The sequence below is a fragment of the Amaranthus tricolor genome, chromosome 8 (genome assembly GCF_026212465.1).
Source record: "Amaranthus tricolor cultivar Red isolate AtriRed21 chromosome 8, ASM2621246v1, whole genome shotgun sequence".
NCBI lineage: Eukaryota > Viridiplantae > Streptophyta > Magnoliopsida > Caryophyllales > Amaranthaceae > Amaranthus > Amaranthus tricolor.
The window spans coordinates 28,841,570-28,863,614 of NC_080054.1; the positions used below are offsets into that span (position 1 = coordinate 28,841,570).

General features: G+C 32.2%; 3 protein-coding genes across 13 annotated transcripts; all 3 read right to left on the bottom strand.

The window, feature by feature from the left end:
• Window positions 1–1,966: 1,966 nt before the first annotated feature.
• LOC130820435 (uncharacterized) lies at window positions 1,967–5,790 on the bottom strand. Of its 2 annotated transcripts, none has more exons than XM_057685804.1 (5): window positions 5,631–5,790; window positions 3,586–3,851; window positions 2,935–3,039; window positions 2,781–2,828; window positions 1,967–2,589 (listed from the first exon to the last, which is right to left on the bottom strand). In XM_057685804.1, exons 2-5 carry the CDS (start codon window positions 3,835–3,837, stop codon window positions 2,350–2,352), a joined length of 645 nt encoding a protein of 214 aa, XP_057541787.1. In that variant the 5' UTR covers window positions 3,838–3,851; window positions 5,631–5,790; the 3' UTR covers window positions 1,967–2,349. The 2 variants fall into 2 exon arrangements, with proteins under 2 accessions (XP_057541787.1, XP_057541786.1); XM_057685803.1 differs by having other exon boundaries at window positions 3,586–3,871; window positions 5,631–5,788.
• A 1,916-nt stretch (window positions 5,791–7,706) lies between these two features.
• LOC130820436 (uncharacterized) lies at window positions 7,707–13,166 on the bottom strand. 9 transcript variants are annotated; one of them, XM_057685806.1, is made up of 9 exons: window positions 12,939–13,164; window positions 11,867–11,980; window positions 11,703–11,760; window positions 9,981–10,061; window positions 9,614–9,753; window positions 9,442–9,535; window positions 9,151–9,220; window positions 8,367–8,429; window positions 7,707–8,270 (listed from the first exon to the last, which is right to left on the bottom strand). In XM_057685806.1, the coding sequence occupies exons 2-9, from the start codon at window positions 11,958–11,960 to the stop codon at window positions 8,193–8,195; spliced, it is 678 nt and encodes a 225-aa protein (XP_057541789.1). In that variant the 5' UTR covers window positions 11,961–11,980; window positions 12,939–13,164; the 3' UTR covers window positions 7,707–8,192. The 9 variants fall into 9 exon arrangements, with proteins under 9 accessions (XP_057541789.1, XP_057541797.1, XP_057541790.1 ...); XM_057685814.1 differs by having other exon boundaries at window positions 12,913–13,012; XM_057685807.1 differs by lacking the exon at window positions 12,939–13,164 and adding an exon at window positions 12,828–12,846.
• A 2,578-nt stretch (window positions 13,167–15,744) lies between these two features.
• Window positions 15,745–21,507, bottom strand: LOC130820438 (E3 ubiquitin-protein ligase BOI-like). Of its 2 annotated transcripts, none has more exons than XM_057685816.1 (5): window positions 21,082–21,507; window positions 20,873–20,925; window positions 18,491–18,686; window positions 17,118–17,479; window positions 15,745–16,407 (listed from the first exon to the last, which is right to left on the bottom strand). In XM_057685816.1, the coding sequence occupies exons 3-5, from the start codon at window positions 18,597–18,599 to the stop codon at window positions 15,865–15,867; spliced, it is 1,014 nt and encodes a 337-aa protein (XP_057541799.1). In that variant the 5' UTR covers window positions 18,600–18,686; window positions 20,873–20,925; window positions 21,082–21,507; the 3' UTR covers window positions 15,745–15,864. The 2 variants fall into 2 exon arrangements, with proteins under 2 accessions (XP_057541799.1, XP_057541798.1); XM_057685815.1 differs by having other exon boundaries at window positions 18,491–18,673; window positions 21,082–21,491.
• Window positions 21,508–22,045: the final 538 nt, after the last annotated feature.

Here is a 22,045-nt window from a genome sequence, read left to right on the forward strand (position 1 = left end):
AGAACTAAGGAAGGAACAATTACGGATGGTCCTAGAAAAGAACTCCTAAAAGTTTAAGGCTTGGATTTATTAGGAAAAATTTTGACAATTTTGAGAAAAAAGTTTCTCAATCTCTTTTTTTTTTTTTTTTTTTGAGGATTTTGCTAGATGCACCAACCATAAATAAATTTTTAATATAGTCTTTTATAAATGAATTTTTTATTAAGCATTATTATTAAATAAATGATAATGTATAATGTTATACTAGTATGTGACCTTGAATTAACATTCAAGAAAAAATCGAATGGTAAATAATGCAAGTTGACTGGGACAGAGATAGCAAGTTTTGAGACTCTAGTTAAATAATTTTGAGGAATTTTCTGAGCATACTAGAGGAATTTTCTGAGCATACTAGTAGTTTAAATATAAATTTGTTTATTGGATTAAATAATGATGTTTTTTATTTGAGAGTGATTTAATTATGATTTAAAAGGTATTTTATGATAGGAGCAACTTAATAAGATTAGGTAATTAAATTTCTTTTAAGTATTTGTAGAGTTTGTACATAGTACAATGGCCAAAAAAAAAGTTTTCACCTTATTGTGGATCATTAATTTAAAATTAAAAAATTAATGAAAAAAATGAGTAAGTTCAAACTAAAACATGTTGAAGTAGAACTTTATAATTTGCCATATATTAGAAAAAAAAAATGCCAAAATCATCGGATCAGAATCAATTCGAATTTAATCATTATTTTAAAGCGAGTTGAAAGTTGATAGGTCTGATATTAACTTACAAATCTTCCTCATTAATCATCACTCACAAGCATGTGTTGTTTTTAGATATAGATTCGTGATGTATTAGACCACTGTGAGTCGTGGTAAAGTGGATCACTTGTCTTGCATGTCATGCCTTAGTGATAACGACTTATGTTGTGTTATGATGCTCATCTTCAAATAATGGCTCGTGCCACAACACAAGCATGCATACCCTGTCGTGCTGCAGACCATAGGTTAAATTTTCAAAAAAAAATCCATAATTGGTTATCAAAAGCGAGCCTAGCATGTAATATGTTAGACGGTTATCACTCAGAGTCACATATCATGTCACGTCATTTTCAAAAAAAGTTGAACACGAACGACCTGTGGCCCCTACAGCCCACTGTAGACGGCCATATCATGCCTAGATGTGGATGTGTCGTGTCAGGCTACCCACCGTTCAATTCGACTCATGTTCATGTCTAACATTGTCATATCCACATTCAATGTAAATTGATAGACATACCTCTAAAATTAAAATCTTATTGCAAAAGAAACAGAGAAAAGGCAATCCCTGAATATGGCAATTAGCTGTAATAGATTTGGTGAAAATTAGTTGTCCAGCCTATGATCCCGTAAAACTCAACACACCTAACATCACTTTCTACTTTCCCACCTTCACTAACAAACACACAGCCACACAGGCAGGCAACCTATTTGGCCAAGCCAATCTCTTGTCTTTCTAGGCTTTTTTTCCTTTATTATTTAAGTACGATTTTGTTCTATAAAAATTGCAACAAGTATAAAATCCTAAGTTATAAATTTTGTTATTTTATTTTTAGATAAAGTAAGATAAAATATTTAAAATATATTAATTAATATAATGAAAAGATGAGTAAAATAGACAGATAAGAAATAAAAAATTTATAGAATTAATGACAAAATAAGAAGTTTAACAAATTTCATAGGACAAACTAAAATACAACATGTCGTACACTTTAGAGAATAAAAAGATTATTTTTAAGACAATTAACTTTGAAAAAGAAGTAATTGCGTATTTTGTTTATCACAATGAGATTGCTACATTACGGCTCCCAATGTGAGAACGTTCAAAGAATAATGTAACAATCTTCATGATACGGGAAAGTAAAACATTGTGGTTTTGTAACGTTTCAAACAAACAGTTGCACAATTAGCCTCTTGAGAAAAAAGGCAATCACGACACAGTCGAATCACAACAATCATCCAGCATTTGATTGTTTATAGTACATCTCTTGATGAACATAAAGGGGAACTTAGTCGAGAGCTATAACAAGTAGCTGACAAGACAAGAAATAGCTATCTCATGGAGTACTACATTCTTTTGCTTGTACGAAACATGAAGAAATGCACACACTAGTATACAACATAAATGCAAACCTTTTCCAACTAGTCTCTTATGGAGCTTCGGATCAATAGTACCGTCCAGTGTCACATGATTCGCTAGTCGCCATGCGAATCGTGAAACAAAAAAAGCAAACTAAGGTCGGTTTTAGGCTGTTTTTAAGCCATTTTGAGTGATACGCGAATTCAAAAGGCGAACTAACTAGCGAATCATGTTTTACTGGTACCGTCAACAAGTAGCTGCAATAGCCTCAAAGAGGGAACTAATGAAACGCATCTGCGTTTCTTCATCAATCTTAGAGAAAAGGGGAACGTGAACGAATAGAGATTTGTGGCCTCTCTCTTCTGCAAATCGGAGAGAGTGATAGTACACGTAATTGCATACAAAACGACCAGCATCATCCGATATCATTACATTGAAGCCTTTCTTCTTCATGAAATCAAGGATGCTTTCCACTGAGCACCGCGTCTTCATAGTAGTTGTCATGCATAGAAACATGTAGAATGAGTTGAGAAAAATCACATAACTCGATCAATGAAAGGTTCTAAGGGCTAAAATATACGCTATTACCCGTCTCATGTGCCCATGAAAGGTTTTAAGGCCAACGATTTAATCCCGGCCGTTTGTCTAATTGAAACATACTAAAGGTTGGTAGTTACCTGTCGTGTTTTTGATGTTTCTCCATCATCAGGAACGATTGGTACTTGCTGTAAAAAATGAAGGAGAATGATTAACAGATCTGAATCAGCAATCTAAATAGCTATTGATAAGAGGAGAGCCACTGGGAAGGAAGGTACGAGAGTCCCTGCCTACCTGTGGTTGCCATCCGAGCTCATCACAACAGCGAAATGTTGCTTCATTGAATGCTTGGCGTTCAATGGCAAATTTTTGCGCACCACTATTCACTCCGATATGAAGCTGAAAACAAAAGCCATAAAATTAAAAGGAATGAAATAAGCATTTAATTTACAAGCATAAGGTTGCCATTAACTAGAACCTATGTTACTTATACTCGGGTACTGATGTCAGATACTGGTCTGTGTCCAAGTATCGGATACGTCTAAATATTCAATTTTACGCCTAAATGAAGTGTCTAAGTGTCATACCAATGTCCGAGCATCAAGGATCTTACACAGGTACGTAAAGCAAATTGAAGAGTTCAAGTAACATAGACTAGAACAAACAACTAAACCAACGTTAACACAGCTTCACAAAAAAAATGCTAAAGTACTTCCAGATGATAACCGAGTAAAATCAGTCTTTAGAATCAACACAAATGGAGACTCGCCAACATTCCATTACCCCTTTTCCATTAAGTGGCTCCCACCTAGGTCAGGTTTGGAAGGGTCGACGCATACAACTTTACCTTTGTTAGTAATAAACTAGTAATAAAGATGTTTTCGACTGACCCTTGGTAACTAACATCATCTATAGCTTAACGAGAGAACTTAAATGAAGACTCACCCACACAACTAATTCATTGTCAGAATTGGAGGCTGCTGTTTCGAACAACTGGTTAAGCGCTGGTCTTGCCCCTTCACCGGCTGTCTCGAGAACTGTGCAACTTGCAAGTTTCACCCCTGCAGGAAGACTATTTTTTGACACATACTCATTCAAGTTGTTTACTATGGTTTCAGTGGGATTTTCAGCAACTCCTTGGAATTTCTTGAAACCAGTAACATGAAATGTGACATTCTTAGGTCCTTCTGATCCCATGTTCACCTTGCAAACTGGAATACAATTTCCCATTCTTAAACAAGTATGAAATAGTAAGAAAACCTTTTGGATAAATCTGAAAAAAAAGCTTTTCTTTTCGTGTTAAACAATCACAAACACAGAAAGAGAAGTCAAGAAAACACTGTCACATGATTCACTACTATCCTTGTAAATCGCAAATCAAAAAAAGCGAAATATGGTCGGTTTAAGGCTATTTTAAGTTCATTTTGAGCTAATCATGAACTCAAAAAACAAATCAACTAGTGAATTATGTTATATTGGTTTAGATATATTGACATCCAACAACTAAGTTCAACAAAACAAGATGAATAACCACCTAACCGCGTACATTGAGAACACAGCATCACAGATACACAGAAACACTAGGCATTTCCCAATTTGCAATAGTAAAAACTAAAAGCGTTAACCAACTTTATCAAACTCCACACTTAACTTCAATTAAACACTCACAACCTTCTCAAAAATAGTTTTGTCGTTGAACTACCTCGTTACATTACAATAACGGATTTCATTATCAATCACCACCAGCCACAAGTAACTATACATTACTGCACCAAGTTCGATTACATACATACTCTTAGGCATAAAATTAATCAACCAAATGTCTTCGAACTATGAACAAGCTCTTACCAACAATCTATCACAAAAGACAACATAGTAGCAATAGTTCAATTCAAAATGAGCTAAATTAAGAAAGTTGCAAAGGGCAACATGCTAGTACATATTCTGAGACAACAAACATCATTTCCATAGTATAACTAGAGACAATCATTTTAAATACCATCACAAACATAATACGAGTATCCACAACAACTATAACTTCTTGTATGGATCCAAAAAAAATTGTTTCAACAACCCAACAGGTTCATCATCATTATCACCGTACCCAGTGTATTCCACTCATAGAAAACTATAATCAGGGTTTGGGGAGGGAAGGAAGGCGGCAACTCATACCCAACAAGTTCATATCACCAAATTCACATCTAATACATCTTCAGATGTTTAACACTCCTCTAGTTTTGAACACTTAGAAAATATACAATTTCATAGCACCATCATAACATAGCTTCAAAGCACAAACATAATCTAAGACCTCAAAGCTTGTATAACAACAACGATTACATTTCATTACCCTAATGTGTCATTAAGTGGCTTCCACCAAACCGGGGTTTGGGAGGTTAGATATACTCAACCTTACTTTGTTAAGTTAGTCATAACAAAGAACACAAATCTCAATAACAAACAGAGTTACAGTCTTACAGAGAAGATAATTAAAAACCTTACCCAGGAGTAATTTTGTATAGCTCAATTTACCAATCACCCAAATAAAAGACAACCCATTTAGGCATAATTTTTAAATATGCATACACTTACATAGTTGACCTTGATCATAATAATGAACAACAATATACATAATCATAATCAAAAATTGATAGAGCACAGCACCCAAAATCTTAAACTGATGATTAAAGTCAAAATATTTTAAATACTCTATTCTAAAGGAACCATTTACACCAAAAGCTTAAATTAATGATTACTCTAAATATATTATATACTCAACTACAATAATAATCACAAAGTCTTAAACCCCAGAATTCCAACAATATAGACCAAATACAAAAACTAAAACAAATCAACATAAAAAATAGTGGGTAACTAAGTAGCTGAAAAATTCCCGCATATAATAATGATAATAATAATAAGAAAGATTTGAACTCTTTTCATGAAAGTGGCTAAAATTAGAGAAAAAAAGAAAAGGGTATGATTCTTACAATATTATGTATGGAAATTAGGTGAAATTGATCCGAAACTCCAGAGTATGTATAATTGCAGCCTTCAAATTCTGTTCTCTAAGGTTGAAGAATCCAGAAAAGAAAGAAAGGAGAAAAGGAAAGATTGAGGTGAAGAGGCGTGTATATAAATTTTAAATTTTTAAGGGTCTTATCAGAATATAATTTTTTTATTCTAACGAGTTATTTAATCAAAATTTAAATTAAATTGAATTTCCATGAGAACTAATATTACTTCCTCTGTTCATTTTAAATATTTTATTTGTTTTTCACAAATTTTTGGGACAGTCTCACCGTGAAATGATCTTATCGTAAGACGTACCCTATATTTGTGTTACATAGCTTAATAATAGAAACTTTTAGCATAATTAGTCTCGGTCTCATACAAAGGGCTGTTTGTTTTTTCACATTTACTAATATAATAATTTAATATTTAATAGTGATAATTATATATAATAAAAAATTATGAAAACTAAATATTAATAAATCATATATTAGACGAATCAAAGAATACCTCATTATGAAAACTTATAAATTAAGAATAAAATACAAATTAAAAATTATTAATAAATAGTAACCCAAAAAACAAATGAGACATTTAAAAAGAAACGGAGAGAGTACGTGATTCACGTGCAAACTTCCTATATAAATTAAACATCCATAAATAAACAATAGTGTTTGGTTTGTCATAGAAATTGAAAATTAAGTCTCATTTAGTTATTTCACATGTACAGATATAATTATTTTAACTTTAATATTTCTAACTGTATTTAATTAAAAATTATAAAAAGTCGATAGTAATAATACTTATATTGAGATGAATCAAATAAATTCTGACTTGACTATATTTTAACTTATATATTAAAAATAAAATACAAACTAAAAATAATAAATAAGTAATATAAAAAACTAAATAAGAATATTAACTTAAATGAGGTGAGTACACGTTATAAGTACTAAGATAGTACACATTTGAATAATGTTTGGTTTGTATAGAAATTGAAAATTAATACACACATTTCTAATTAGTAAGAGGGTACGCACTTGTTAAATACTTGCACTTCATTGCAATTTTCATATCCTTAGAATTTTGATTTCCTATTTTCTTTAATTTTTTTTGTTAACCAAGCATAAGATTACAAAGCTATATTTTAGGAATTTGTAATTCCAAGAGAATTATGATCATATTAATATGTGAGTCATTTTAGATAATTGTTAGTTGATTTACTTGAGTCAAAATACTACAGGTATTAAGTAAAGTAGTGTTTACTTTAATGTTTTGTAATTGCCTTTAACTTTTAAAAGTAGTATTGTGTAAAAGATAAAAAATTAATTTTTAAGGTAGTATTTTGAAAAAAAAAATATATTGTGATTATTTTAATACCATATTGCAATATCAACATTGTTATTTTAAATATAATATAATATACATCAAGTAAAAATTATGAGAGTTAACTATTACATTAAGAAGTAATAATTATTTGTTTAGCCAACAAATATTCAATTGATTCCGTTTGTAAATTACTCACTATTAATAAACAAATTAATATATGTTTATTATTGGTCAATTGGTTTTTATTATTTTTTGATATCTATTAGTAGTTCGTAGTTTACCCGATGAGTAGATGTAACTAAACTTAATAGCTAAACATCCTTGTACTAATCATTAGTATTCCAAGTTCCAACCAATCATATCTTATTCTTATACTTTAAAATCATAACTAAGGTATGATTGGTTTGGAGATACTAAGAAAAAGATTAGGGAACTATTGGACTATTAGCTTATTTTTTGTGTTTAACTTTTAGATTTTAGTCGTTCAAATAGTCAAAAAAAAAAAAGCATTTGATTAATAGATTCTACAATTGAAAAGTTAACTCTTAAGCTAAAATAAAACATTACTCATACTAGCTTTTAAAATAATTACTTTTGGCTTTAGGACCTATTTATTCAATAAATAATTTTTATCAAACACCTTCATAACAATTAGCTTAAATGGCTAACTTTTCAGCCGATACTTTCAACTAGTTAAATCGACTAACAACTCCGGCTAACACCTATTTGTCAAAAAGGCCCTACTTCTAAAGCTCTTACTATTAATAGAAATAGTTCTTTTAATTCTGAATACTTTCAATATCTATCTTGTGTCTTATGTCAATACACTTTTTTATTCATTAAATTCTTTAATATGATTTAGGTATAAGAAATTATTAAAAGATTGATAATTTAAAAACATATGCTAAAAGATGAATTTGAGAAATTTTCACTTAATTATATTTTCTAAAAAGTGCAAACTCTATTGTTCCACAGAAATCGCTGCGTTTAATCCAAACATTACTCAACAATAACAAAATAAATGTAGCAATTTCTATTGTACGAAGTACATTATAACCTGCATTGCATGGGAGTATCAGGATTTGCAAAGCCAAACATTCACCACTCGATAAAACATGGCCTTTCTATGGCATACCCCAGCCGCTTCCCTCCCTCTAGAATCGGCTAAAAAATAAATCGAAAATTGTTGCAAGATCATTGAAGGAGGGCAGTCATATCCTTCTTCTATTATCTACTCGCATTTTCTTCGTAGCTGAACCAGTTTGTAGGCTTGACGAACTTGATTCTATCTGAAACAAGAAGAGTACACAGCGAATTGACAAACACATCCAAGACACTCCATGGCATATTGTCCGAAATAAATTAGAACTGCGGAAAATACTCACCTTGTCGAGTTTATCCCTCACCCTTCTAACCGTTTCATTCATTGAATGGGATGGGAAGTAATCCTGACAGTAAAAACAAAAATGAAGTAGCATACAAGGTTAAAGTTCTGTTAAATTAGGCTGGACTTTTTGTGAATGCTAGCATATTATTGGAAAAACACAAGATGTACACACTCCATAGCGTTTATCAGCACTAGAATCTTTAAAGTAGCTAGGGAAAAGGTAATTTGTATAATAGCATGAAATAACATATAAAGAGAAAGGCAACACAAAAAAAGGGACATCGAATTGTTTCTCGTAGGCCGTAGCATCTGTGTTTTTGTTTTTGGTGGGGAAGGGAACAAGATTCACAAACAGTTTTTTGGTCAATTCATTTAAAAATAAAGCAAGTCAATCACTAAAACTGTGTTTGGATGGGAGAAAATGAAAGGCGAGAAAGGGGAGGGAAATGGAGGTTCGGTATTTCCTTCATTTGGATAGTAAAAGAAGAATCAAGGGAAATGGTTACCTGTAAGCAATTTGATCACCGTTAAAGTAACGACTCGTTTGGTAATCGGTACTAAATGGTAGGAATGATAATGGAAAATTAGTGTAATTCTGGAAGAAATATCTCTATATCATGAAAATTTACACTACAAATCATTCACATTACCACTAATTACTAATGAGTATCGTTAACCAAACGAGCGGTAAGTGTACTATAGTCGTCATTATTCTATCCTTTTTCAGTTTCAAGTACACTCTCAATTTCCAGAAAGAGTGTTCGCGGAAGTAGACAGATTACCTGATCAGATGAAACCCTGGTGATCGGCTGCTGTTTTGTTTCGGAAAATCGATCCATTTCTTTGGCGTACCTGTACAAATAGTCATGAATACTATTTTCGAGAACACTCCAAAGGCAATGTAACTTGGACTCGGGCGTTTTATGCCTAAAATGAAGTGTCTATGTGCCATACCAATGTCCGAGCATCAAGGATCAGACATGGGTACGTAAAGCAAAATGAAGAGTTCGAGTAACATAGTCCATTAGTGTCACTTTGGTAAAACATAGGAATGATCAAGTTAAATAGTATACCATCCTTGGTTCATGTCCGATTGCTGAGAAACTTGCAACGAAAGTCCATCTGTGAAGGCATGATTATGCATTTTGTGGCCTCCGGATCTCCCAGCTGTTAATGAACATATAGCACAAGGGTTCAAAAATATATTCTCGTACTCACTAATACCAATAAGAGTAGGAAATTTACGTTTCAATCGCGCGAGGACTTCCTTTCTCCTGCCTTCCAACTTCTCCTTTGTGTCAGACAGACTCTCATACTCGGTAGCATATGATACCTGCAGTCGATTCCCAAGGAAAACTGATTCATCTAGTTTTCTTTTTGCGAACCTGAAAGAACGGAAAGCAATTGTGACATACTATTCATTCGTATTATTCTTCCTTTAGTTAACAGTCATATTCAAAACAAACAGTTTAGATTTTCAAGTGAGCGGGTTTAAATGAAATGTTCCATCCCGCATAACCATTGCCTATCCCCACAACAAAAAAGGTTAATTTTAGGCCCGAAAAGTACACAGTATCTACGACTGAAGAGTAAACAAGGAAACTTTCTTCACCGTGCATTACTGATGAGGTAAAATTTGATCCAATAGACATCCGTAAACTGTTCACATTCTTCTGCGTCCATAGGTTTACATCTGCAATGCATCAATGAAATATTACATACAAGCTAAAAAAACTAAAAGAAACCTTTACCGCTCCACAGGGTTCGCGATATAGACACTAAATATGTAAGCATCTGCGATAATCCATACAAAAAAGCTTCAATCAAGTACAAGTTCATATAATCTCGAGATGCACACAAACAAGTTCATAACAAATTATCAACTGAACGAACTCCAAACAACTTCGTGTATGGAATATAAAAGTATTGATCCAAAGATGAACACATCAGTTAAATTTCTGTGCGCATGCCACACGGGGGGAATTAAACCACAACATGAGCATTGCAAATCCTGGGGGTGTTTGGCACAAGGAAATGAGACTTGTGAAACTTTAATATGAGACTTTGAAGATAAAAAAGTCTTATCCCTTGTTTGTCATGTTAGGGACTTAGAAGACGGACATAAAAATAAAAATCTCAACTAAAATACCACTCTCCCCAAAGACTTATATCTTGGGGAAACTTTTTCCTTTTTTAATCTCATTCCCTTTCAACAAACAAAGACTTAGACTTTTTTAAGCCAAAGTCCCATTCCCTCCTTGAAATCCCATGTGCCAAACACCCAAAGCTATAGTTTGCACTTGATTTATGCAGCACTAAATTTGTTAGCCAACGGTAATGCTTCTTTCTCTTTCAATTTTGTCAAGTGCATATAGAAAGGAACTAGATATGCCAATGATATCAATAGAAAACGTCAACAATAGAAAAATTCAAAGTAGGAAATCTTCAAAGCCCAAGTGCCCAACTACAACTGTAGTAATTCCCAGTCCAGACTACAGAGTCGCCTAAAGGACCATCCACGCCCATATGAGTGTGCAAGTATCTTGACGATCTTACAAAGAAAAATAGTCTTCTATGATTCCCTCTAGCACCTATGCAAACATCTACTAAGTCGCTAGTCTTGTCAAATAGAAGAAATAAGAACCCGATTTTGTTACATGGACTATTCTTCCAAAGTATCCATCTTAGTAGAAAAACGAAAATCCAAATACAATACGATAATTTTACAAGCAAACTAAATAAAAAAGTAATCCACAAGAAGAGCCTAATTCAACTCCCATCCTTAAAAGCATTGAACCACACTTATGAGGGCCAAATGACATCCTTTGCCATTATCCCACTTAATTCAGGCACCACACAAGTGTACTATACAACTAAAGTCTAAGAATGATTTCATTTTTTCAAATGCACCAATGTTTTTAATTATCTTAATGTCATTGAGCGACTCCCACTTAGGCGGGATTTGGAGTCGAATGTACACAATCTTACCCTTGTTAGTGATAACAATTATCAAAGAGGTTACAATTGACCCTTGTAGTGAACATACACTAAGCATATTATGAAAAACAAGCACCCCAACAACATTTACATAAAATGTACTTTTGTGTCATGTATGACATAATAATCAGTTTGATACAAAATGAATTTACCAAACAAGTCGGATCATTTTTGGATATTTTGTAGCAAATTTAAAAAGATAGTTGAGTATATCTCTGATCATTACTAATTAATAACTATAAAACCATTAATCACTAAGCAATTCACATTAGTTGTAGACTTACAGCTCAATAAAGCATTGAAAAACAAGTGATTAATAAGGTAAGAGCAAGCATACTCTTCAACTCCTCCGTAAGTTGAAAACAGTTGTTTTAACTGATCACCACAACCCAATGCTGGTACATTTCGCACAATTAAGTACCTTGAACAAATAGGTAACCAATAAAAGTAACTATTATGAAACAACATATGGAAAAAAAAATGTTTTATACAAATAATTACCAATGAGTGATAAAAAGAGAAAAAGATACAACTTTGATTCATCACAAACTGTATATACACGAACAGCAGTAGGCTCATCCTTGTATCTTGGCATAGTATTAATTTTTTTGTACCCTGAAAAAACCCAGAAAATCTCATCAATTAAACAAATTAAACAGAATTTGGGAATAATTTTGGAAATCAAAATAAGTGTCGTTACCAGAAAACGGAAAAAAGGGGGAACTTTTATAGAAGGATAAAAGATGATTAGATGAAGGATTCTTCTAACCAAAGCATTGAAATTGTCGCCCCTAGCAGCTGATTTTGATGAAAATGTTGGGCAAATGAATAACCTAACTTCCTATTTCTTTGTTTACGAAGGGTTTTCTTTTAGCATTTTATCATAAGCAATTCAGATAACTTGGCTATTTAACTCATGAAACCGTCTAGGCGCCTCACACGATAATTTACGTAAAAAAGAAAAAAGCAATTTAACCCAGTTTATTTTGATAGTTTCGATAAATTTTTTATTCTCAGCATTTATCATCAGAATTAATCGTTGTTGTTTCAAGGTCATTTTATTCATTCGCCTATATATAATTTTTCATAGTTCACTCAGGGGCAGAACCCAGAAAAATAAACAAGAAATGTCGATATTTTTTTAAAATAATTCAATCAATTGCGCTGAAAAAATTACATTAAACAACAAGTGATTAAGGTTATTACCTTTAAACTATCTAACTAATATATTAATCACAATTGTCAACTGCTAAGTAGTTAATTAGGTAAACAAATAAAAAAATCCTATTTTTTTTAAACCATAATTTTAATTGAGAACTAATAATATCTAATTTATCTAAATAGATAAACATTTAAATTATAAAACCCCTAAATTTTTAACAAATAGATAACTCATAAACATAAAGATTAAAGATAAATAAATAGAAATAGAAATAGAATATAAAAGCCCTAATTTATTTACCTAAGAAGAGAAACTCATAAACATAAAGATTAAAGATAAATAAATAGAAATAGAAATAGAAATATAAAAGCCCTAATTTATTTACCTAAGAAGAGAAACTCATAAACATACAGCGTACTTGATTTGCCGCCGGTCAGGGATTTCCGGCTTGCCGTTGCGCCTGCCGAGTGCCGACTGTTGCTAACGCCTTGTTCACTTATTTACTAAACTTGATGTTTCGTGATCGAAGACGGGAGAGAAGGGAAGGGTATTTTTCTGAAAATGGGCTGTATTTTTTTTGAAAATGCGAGATGGGCGACGCTACTGTATTTTTCTGAAAAAGGGGAATTAAAATTGGATGGCAGGATGCAAGGGTAAGTTATTAAATCAGATAAGAAAAAAAAAAATAATTGTATTAGAAGGGCTTAAACTTGTGGCCTTTGGATTAAAAGTTTATTTATTTACCAAATTAGCCAAATAGAACCTATAATACTATTTTTCTTTTTTTGAAATTTAAGTGATGTCAGTTGACATTATTGACCCTACATTGAATCCGCCCTTGAGTTTACAAATAAATCAACTAATTAAACTCATATTTCCATTATCTGTTCGATCCCCCCGATTTGTTTAGTTTATTAAAGGGTCGCTTGGACTTATTCATAATTTGTTTAGTTTAATTTTTTTTTATACATCTCAAAAATCATATTTCCACCATTTCAATATACTTGCTATATTTGACTTTTTACGCAGTCTAATGTGTTATATTGACCATTTATATATAAATTATACACATTTAAAAATTATAAAAAGTTAATATAATGAAACTATGCACTTAGAGATTCAAACAAGATCCCACTTGACAATATTTTTTCTTACACATTAGTGGCGATATATAAAATAAATATGAACGATGAATAGTATCAATAACCGTAATGAAGCAAGTATTTCATAACGGATGAAGTATTTCTTAATTCTAATTTTGTACTGCAGCCAACCAAAATAGAATCTGATTTATTTATTTCTATTTTTTTCTATAATATATATATATATATATATATATATATATATATATATGAAATATTACCATAAAAGTATTAGATATAAGAAATATATAAGAAATTCATTTTTTATTTTTAAAAAATAAAATAATATAAGAAATTTAGATTTTGCTTCAGTAACAATAAGTATCATATTCCCTAATTTTCGAGACGATACTTATATTAAATTCTCCTTTATCAAATCTTATATACTTTGTAACCAAAGAAAAATCTTTTGACTTTCCAAATCTTTGGTGTAAACAATTTCCATATCTTTCGTGCAAAAGATTGCATTACAGATACGCAACAATGGTTACTATAAATATAGGTAGATAGTTACCCTAATTCATATCACTTCAAACTTAACAAAAAAATGTCAAACCAACAATCTTTAACCATAAACCCTAAAGAAAACAACAAATCCCATTTTTGTTGAATTACCTTAAATCCCTTTATACCAATAATATTTGTCGAAAATCGATTCAAATGAGATCATATTTACTCTCTTCTTTCGTCATTGGCACGAAATCTATTATAAATGTAAAAACCCTAAATTTTCATCCCTAAAAGACCATAATATCATATTAAAGGAGTTTAATATTAATGTTTATAAAACAATTATTTTTATAATACTCGAAAAATCGGAGATGATTGAGAATAGCATTACACGTGCAATTAACGGTAACAAAAAGGATTTTCCATGTTATGTAAGTGATGGAGTTTTGAGTTACGTGAAGGAGAAAGTGTCGAGGTACGTTCAAGATTATGTCGATTTTGAAAATGATTTTCTACGGCTTAGATTTGAGATGGATGTTGTTGTTGATGTATCTACCGTTGATGTTGGTCATGATGATAGATTGTTAGAGAATGTTAAAAGGGCTAAATACTGATAATCATGATGATCTAATTAGTGTTCTAAGGAATTTTTAGTGTTATGCTAGGGTTTTTCTAGAGTTTATAATAAACTAAATTGAATAAAATCTTAAAGAAAAAGTATGTAGTTTGCTAATGGACAAGAAAGCATTACTTTGTTTGAACAATTGATAATATTATTATATGCTATTATTGGTTTTTTTTTTTTCAAATCGAACTTTTTATTATGCTTCATAAATTTTAATGTGTGCTTCTTATATATGTGAAGTTGATGAATATTATTGTAAGATAAGACTATATGTGCATCATCATATCCAGTGTATCCCGCTCATAGAAAACTATGTTCAGGGTCTGGGGAGGGAAGAAAGACGGCATCTCATACCCGTAGAGGAGAGTGCAGTCAAAGAGCCCATCGGTTTGAGAAAGGTTTTCAAAGAGAAACCTACAACTTACAAATAGAATAAAAAAAATAAGTATAATAAGAGGCATTTAATGATATTAAAATAATAAAATGACGACTTTAAAGCAAATAGAGACATGTGAGGAAACATATTTCCAATATATGATTTAAGATTCATATACTTCATCATGAAAAATACATGAATCAATATATACCTCCCTTTGTCGCAAAAGAAGCATTAAAAGTGTAAAAAAGGTATTTTTAATGGTGATGAATAAAGATGTACAAAAATATGAGTAACATGACAAATTAAGTTAAATACATGAATAAAAATTTAAGTAAAAAAAAAATATAGACAAAGCTAGAAATAAAATTGTAGCAAATTTTGTGGAAAGACTAAGAAGGTATTTATGGTAAATTCTATGGGCCGAAGGGAGTAGCACATAAGGATGTTATTAAGGCTTTGGATCGAGCCAACTTGTAAGCTATTTAAGATCAATTCGGGTTTGAGTTCGCTTGAAAGTCGACTTAAACGAGTGGAAGTCATAGGCAATGCTTGGAGGGCTTAAAACAAGAAGTTTCATGTGCACAATTTTTAGGTTCAATTTTCATTCGAAGAACCTCTCAATAACAAGACCATGACAATGGCTTAATTCCACCAACATTTGGTATTTCATCTTAGTATACATCTCAACAAGACTAGGCAATAGGCATACATGGTAAAACTCCATAATATCATCACACAATGTCAAGACAAGTATACTTCCACACTAGCACTTTTAGGGATATGGCAGACCGGGCAGACGCTTACGAACCCATCACATTCCTTGCACACACACAGGTGCCGACATGGCATCAGCAAAATCGACACCTCCCGAGATCGACAAGCTCGGCATGCCAAATGCTCTGAATTTTGTCCCATAATAGACTTTCCCCGACCTCCAGCCACTATGAGGTAATTTGTTGGATCGATGTAAGAAGTTGCGTCATCGACCTCACTGTCTCCAAACCCTTCCTTCCCTTGATCCGCACCCTGAGAAATCGCTTTCTGAAGGTTGTTTTTAAGGATATTAACCATGGACTCATTGTATTTTGCACGGTAATGCCAGTTTTGTGCTTCGGTGGCTGCATGCTTTATTCTCTCCATAAGTTCCTTGTTTTTGCGGTTTATATTTTCTAACTCCGTCTCCTTTTCTCGAAGCTTCTTGCTTATACCATCTTCGATAGTGTTTAAGAACGATGCCATGTGTCTTTGCTTCATGTCTCTTACACCCTTTGCTAACTGCTCTTGCTGCACAAAGTCGAAACGGAAGATGTTTCAGTAATTCAGAATACTTGGCTCACATACATAGATCTATTGTGCTCAGGGGCGAAGTCTGGATTTTGAATTGGGGGGCCAAATAGTCGATACACTAGCAAATTATTTACTATATAAAAATTAAAAACTAGTTAAATTATGAAAATTTTAAAATCATATAAACTGAAATGAATTTGAATCATAACAAAAAATATTTTCAACAAATGGAGCTAAAGCTTCCCTATAATTATCCCTTTTGAAAAAAACCAACTGTTTTTTACTCTATTATTCGCCAAAAAATACAGTTAAAATTAAGATAGCAAATTTAAACTCACAAAATTAAAAGGTGAATGTCAAATTATGAAAGATAAAGAGTAATGACATTATAATATAAATTTATTAGATTATTAAAAAATAATTGTTTATATTAGGATTTGATCCTTTTAACCCTAGTTCACAAATATATTACTCCAACCATTAAGCTACATTAATTGTTATATTTTGACACTCTTTAAAGTATATAACATATATTAGTAAAGGGCCAAAGCCAAAAATACAAAGGATAGCATTTTCGGCAAGGGGATTAGGCCTCCCCCGGCCCCAATGTAGCTTCGCCCCTAATGTGCAATTGGTCAGCAAACAAGGGAAAGCGACAAATTCTGAAACGAGTCGGAGGATGAGAAGTTAATATCAACGATACATACCTGAATTTTGATATACTGGTCAAATTCTTCTTTCTGTCGTTCGAGCTCACTCCTGATATTGTCATTAAGCGAGAGTAGGATGGAGGGTGTTGCTGTCATGCTTCCGCTAGCAGATGTGACAGATGAGTTGTGTTCATCGTCATCATACGAGAGCCGGAGCCCAGTAGATACTGGATTGTGGTTCGGAATGCTAGCCGAACGGTCAACTTCATCCTGGCACATGTTATAATTTAACGAGATCTGGAGTTTTTGTTGCCTAGAAAGATCTTCAGCCTCTCTAACGCGTTTGTTAGACCGAACAACAGATGAATTATGCTCATTTCCAAAATAATTTACTGGGTCAACTGTACATCCCACAGGTACTGTAAAAAGTTCAAATGAGAATGAGATAATGTACACAACTTAAGCAGACTAATAACTAGACGACCGAAAATGTCATGACCTAACATGGGACTACATGCTGGTCTCATCCCCTGGAAAAGGTAACAAATGTTACCGAAATATTGCTTGGTTTCCGTAAAATGATGCACAATCTTCAAACTATTATATCATCTTCAAGGAGAGTAATTGAATTCAAATTAGTCATGACAAATAGTGTTAGAATCAATTAGTCGAAAACTCGAAATGGTTCTTGCAGGTAGTGAAAGTAAGCAAGCAACATAGCAATACATTTAAGATTAGCAACATAGCCTAAAATGACTTAGGAGCCTTTTGGTGAAATTGTCGCCCCGCATGCGAAAATCCCACACCTTCGCATTGCGCCTCGGAAAAAAATACCTTTTGCGCCTGGCGCCTATTAAAACTAAGAATACGACAAAAACATTTGAACTATGTGGCTGATATTAAAAAAAAGAGAACAAATGTGTTTATGAAAATTCAAGAAAATGATAAGGACCATCTCCATAAAAAGAAATGTAACAAATTTAGTGGGACAGACAAAAATAGAAAAATGTAGCAAACACAGGGGGCAAGGGAAGTATACATCTTTGACTTGGTTCTTTATGGTTCATAAAGGTCAAAAAAGGGTTGCAAAGTCGCACTTTAGTTTAAAGTTTAAACCTAGATGACAGATGTCCTTATTGATCTATCGGGATCGCAGAGACAATAAAAAGACAATCCTTGGAAAGTAATTCAGTTGGATAAGATCAGAACAAGGCGGGGAAGACACCTCAAAACTTCACAAAATACCCGTACTTCTTAACTATTGATCCTCACCCAAATTGTCAAGAGTTTCATTATGTAACCGACGCTCAACACACAGAAAATAGTAAATGGCATAAACGCAAAAGCTACGCTCAGAGAAGTGAAACTATTGCAAACAAAGTTTGACATATGGATCGGTAATGACAATTGAAACAATTTCTCGGACTTACAATTCCCAAAAAGCTGGAGTTGATGGTTTGGTGCATTAGTATTAAGCTGAAATTGATTGTCATCCAAAAACATAGGAAGTGCATGATTGTTGTTGCTGCCACCGAACATTGTGATCAGATTGCAGATCAAACTTCAGTGTACTTTCACAGACTTCTTTACAAGATGGTACACACTAGCAACACCTGAACAATTTAACTATCAAAATCCATGTCAGCATAAAAACAAGATTAGTATATGATCAAATTCAAAACAAGCTTCCAAGATATTGTTCAAAAAAAGAAATCATACAAATCCAATAATTTCTTCACCAAATGCCAAAATACAAAATTCTACCGATTTCTTACCTTTTTGATCAAACATTACACAATGCGCCATAATAATTACAAACTATAATGGCATGTATAAACGGTACTAAATGGTGGGAATAGTAATGGGAAAGTTAGTGTAATTTTGGTAGGAATATCTCTTGACAAACTTATTGGCCATGCTTATTCTCCTTCAAAAATCTTATTTTCTTTACAAAATTCATTCCAATACATTACCATTGAAACATGTGATATTATGTGGTAATGAAAAATTGTGAACAAAAAACCTTTTATATGATTAAACTTTTATTACCATGAGAATGACATGATAAATATCATAAAAGTTTACACTACAAATTCTTCCCATTACCACCAATTTATACGTTAACCAAATGGGCCGTAAAGTTTATTTTAAGAATCCCAGCCAAGCAGCTATACATAAACAAAAGGTCAATAAAGCAAGGAACTAAAGATTTTGGATGAACAAGAATATGCAGTTTCGAAGCAGTTTTCCAAAGCAGGCACAAGTCATAACTTGTATTGTTGTATCACAACTCACAAGACATGTAATCAGAATAGAAAAAAAATTAATCCTTCAAAAATACAATTTTGTTAACCATCTGCTATGTGATGGGTCCCTCTAGAGGCATATAAAGACGAGGTTCTGTGGTCAATGAAAAAACGTCGCTGCAGCAAACTTGAGACATAGTATTTTAAAGTAAAATGGTGTCGAAACATCTATGCTTCCAGTACGGATATTCTATCCAAATCTGTAACGACGATTGTGATGTTATAATGGTGATTGTTGTGTGTTCCATCACATTTGAAAGATCATTGGCTGGAAAAGAAAGGGAATACTGGATAATGGAAAAGAAGTAAATATTCGAAGTAAGAGATGTATTTTTATCCTTATTATATCACAATATGTCACAGTAAAACATACAGTTTTAAAAACATGCAGTCCTCTTTGTTTACTATCTAAGGATCAATAGGAAACTTCTTAGTTAAAGGGAAGGTTGAGCATATACGAACACCCAAACCCGTCTACGTGAGAGCCTAGGTGGGAACCACTTAATAACATTGGGGTACAGGTGTTCATTCGGGTCGAGTAAAGTGTTTCGGGTTGGTTTTAAATTCGGTTTTGTTTTCATATTGTTTTTTACATAATTGTAAATCATTTTTGAAGTTGAGTCAAATCAAGTTCGATTACAAGGTCGGGTAAATTTTGGATCATCGGGTCTGTTTTGTACACCTCTACATAAGGGTAATAGAAAGTTAAATGGAAAGTATGCAGTCCACCTATGTGCTCATAGTAGGAATTACTTTGGAGCAACTTGAATCCTGATAAACTAATTAAATACTGTTTCAAACTCTTTTACATGTATAGTTATGTATGAATAGGCTAACGCCTTTGAATCAAACTTCAAGGTCATATTACCATAAACAAAATTGATGCTCAAAAGGAAGAAAACTTATTTATTCAAGGATGAGACTAGAGATTCACTACAGGCCGAGGAGAAAAAATTAATCTTTGTTTTAGTTGGTGAGATTGATAATTGAACCGCGAAAGGTAAAGCACTAAACCACAATTCTAACAATTCTCACAAACAAAGGAAAAAATTAGAGAGCAAAAAAGGAAGAAAAAATTTATTAACTTGATGAAACAACAGGAAAATTACTAAAACATCATCAAATGATCAAGGATTATCAAATTCAACAGGTATGAAAATGAAACAACTAAAATCAAAAAACCCTTAAAAGAAAAATAAAATCCCATCTTCAGTTGGTCAACAAAAGAAATTGGTTTCCTATCAAACACAAGAAAAAATTCAAATAGAAAAATATGTGAATGTCAAATAAGAAAATCCCTAGATTCCTTCAACCCATTACAAATCTACAACAATTACAAACAAATTATATCATGAAATCAAAACAATAAAAAAAATCAATAATTGAAAAAAAAAAAAAAAAGAAGATATCATCCATATCCATATGCATCAAAAAAAACAAGATAAATTTTTGAGCAACTATAATTTTCTTTTTTAAAAAAAAAGGAAAAAAGTTAAGCTATTGTACCTATCAAAACCCTTCTATGAATTCACCTTCTGTAGAAAACCCAAGAACAGATCCTGCCATTTCAAAATCAACTTAAATTAGTCCCAAAAAAAACCCATTAAAATTTATTAAGCTTCATCAATAAAGTTCCAATCTTAACCAAGTTTATCTAGATTTTGTTTTAGAAAAAAAAAGGAAAAATGGAAAGATGAGCTGAAAATAACTCAAACCTGAAAAATAAGATGATAGTAATTTATGTACAAAGAGAAAGAAGGTAAAATTGATCAAGAAGATCCGTGAAACGCCATAAATAAGCCGATAAAGCTCATAAATTAAGCACCCAAAATGAAGAAATGAAGGAAAGAAGAAGGGGACAACCAATAACAATAAGAAAATACAAAATTTAAAAAGAAAAAAAAATGAAAAAAAAAAAAAAAAGAGGGGGGATGGATGTGTGGGAATTTTAAGGAGATGAAAGAGAATAATTGGGGAGTGGGGGAGGTGCAGGTGCTCGTGCTTGTGTTGCAGTTGTGTTGGTTTATTGTATGTGAGCTTGTTTTGGGTAATGGAAATGGGAACGGTTCTACGCAAGTTCAAAGCTTTTTTCTTTGAAAGAAAAATATTAGTGGTAGGTATGTACAAATTACATGATGAGAAATGCTCAATACTTAATTAGTTGCTACAATTTTCTCGTGCCTAACATTACCAATATAAGAGTTAGATTGACTTTGATACCATATTAAAAAACTATTTAAAATAAAAAATTAAATTTACACCGTATTTGAATGGTTTTTTTAGCATGAAAAGAGAAAAAAAAGAATAGGAACGGAAATAATGAGGTATTGGTGTGTTATCATTCTAAATTTATCGATTGTTGAAAAATTTTGTTTTGCTTAAAATGTAAAGGATTTTTGTTTTAATTCTTTTATCTTAATTTGCTCTATTTTCTTATTGATGTAGAATCGTAATTTCTCTATTTCCTTATCATTTATTTCAAATTTGAGAATATGAATCAAGACTTTTACGGTGAAAATATCTATTTTTACATCTTGTTAGCTATAAAATAAGGTTAAAGTGTGTATGTATTTTCACATAGCAATTGAGCTATAAGTAGCAAGGGCCGAGAGAAGAATTTTGTGGTGTTTTAAGATTGATGATAATGATATTGTTTTCACTCAAATTAGAGCAAGGAAA

Bases quoted from the DNA above. Each gene is read 5' to 3' on its own strand.
- LOC130820435 (XM_057685803.1), bottom strand. From the start codon at position 3,870: ATGGGAAATTGTATTCCAGTTTGCAAGGTGAACATGGGATCAGAAGGA. The intron at 3,040-3,585 runs GTGAGTCTTCAT...TTTTGTTTTCAG, and splicing joins ACAATGAATTAGTTGTGTGG to CTTCATATCGGAGTGAATAG. The intron at 2,829-2,934 runs GTAGGCAGGGAC...CATTTTTTACAG, and splicing joins AGCTCGGATGGCAACCACAG to CAAGTACCAATCGTTCCTGA.
- LOC130820436 (XM_057685813.1), bottom strand. From the start codon at position 11,944: ATGAGCCTACTGCTGTTCGTGTATATACAGTTTGTGATGAATCAAAGT. The intron at 9,754-9,980 runs GTGAAGAAAGTT...CCGTTCTTTCAG, and splicing joins TACCTCATCAGTAATGCACG to GTTCGCAAAAAGAAAACTAG. The intron at 8,271-8,366 runs GTGAGTATTTTC...TTCTTGTTTCAG, and splicing joins TGAGGGATAAACTCGACAAG to ATAGAATCAAGTTCGTCAAG.
- LOC130820438 (XM_057685816.1), bottom strand. From the start codon at position 18,599: ATGTTCGGTGGCAGCAACAACAATCATGCACTTCCTATGTTTTTGGAT. The intron at 17,480-18,490 runs GTAAGTCCGAGA...AACTTTTTACAG, and splicing joins ACTCCAGCTTTTTGGGAATT to TACCTGTGGGATGTACAGTT. The intron at 16,408-17,117 runs GTATGTATCGTT...GACTTTGTGCAG, and splicing joins ACCAGTATATCAAAATTCAG to CAAGAGCAGTTAGCAAAGGG.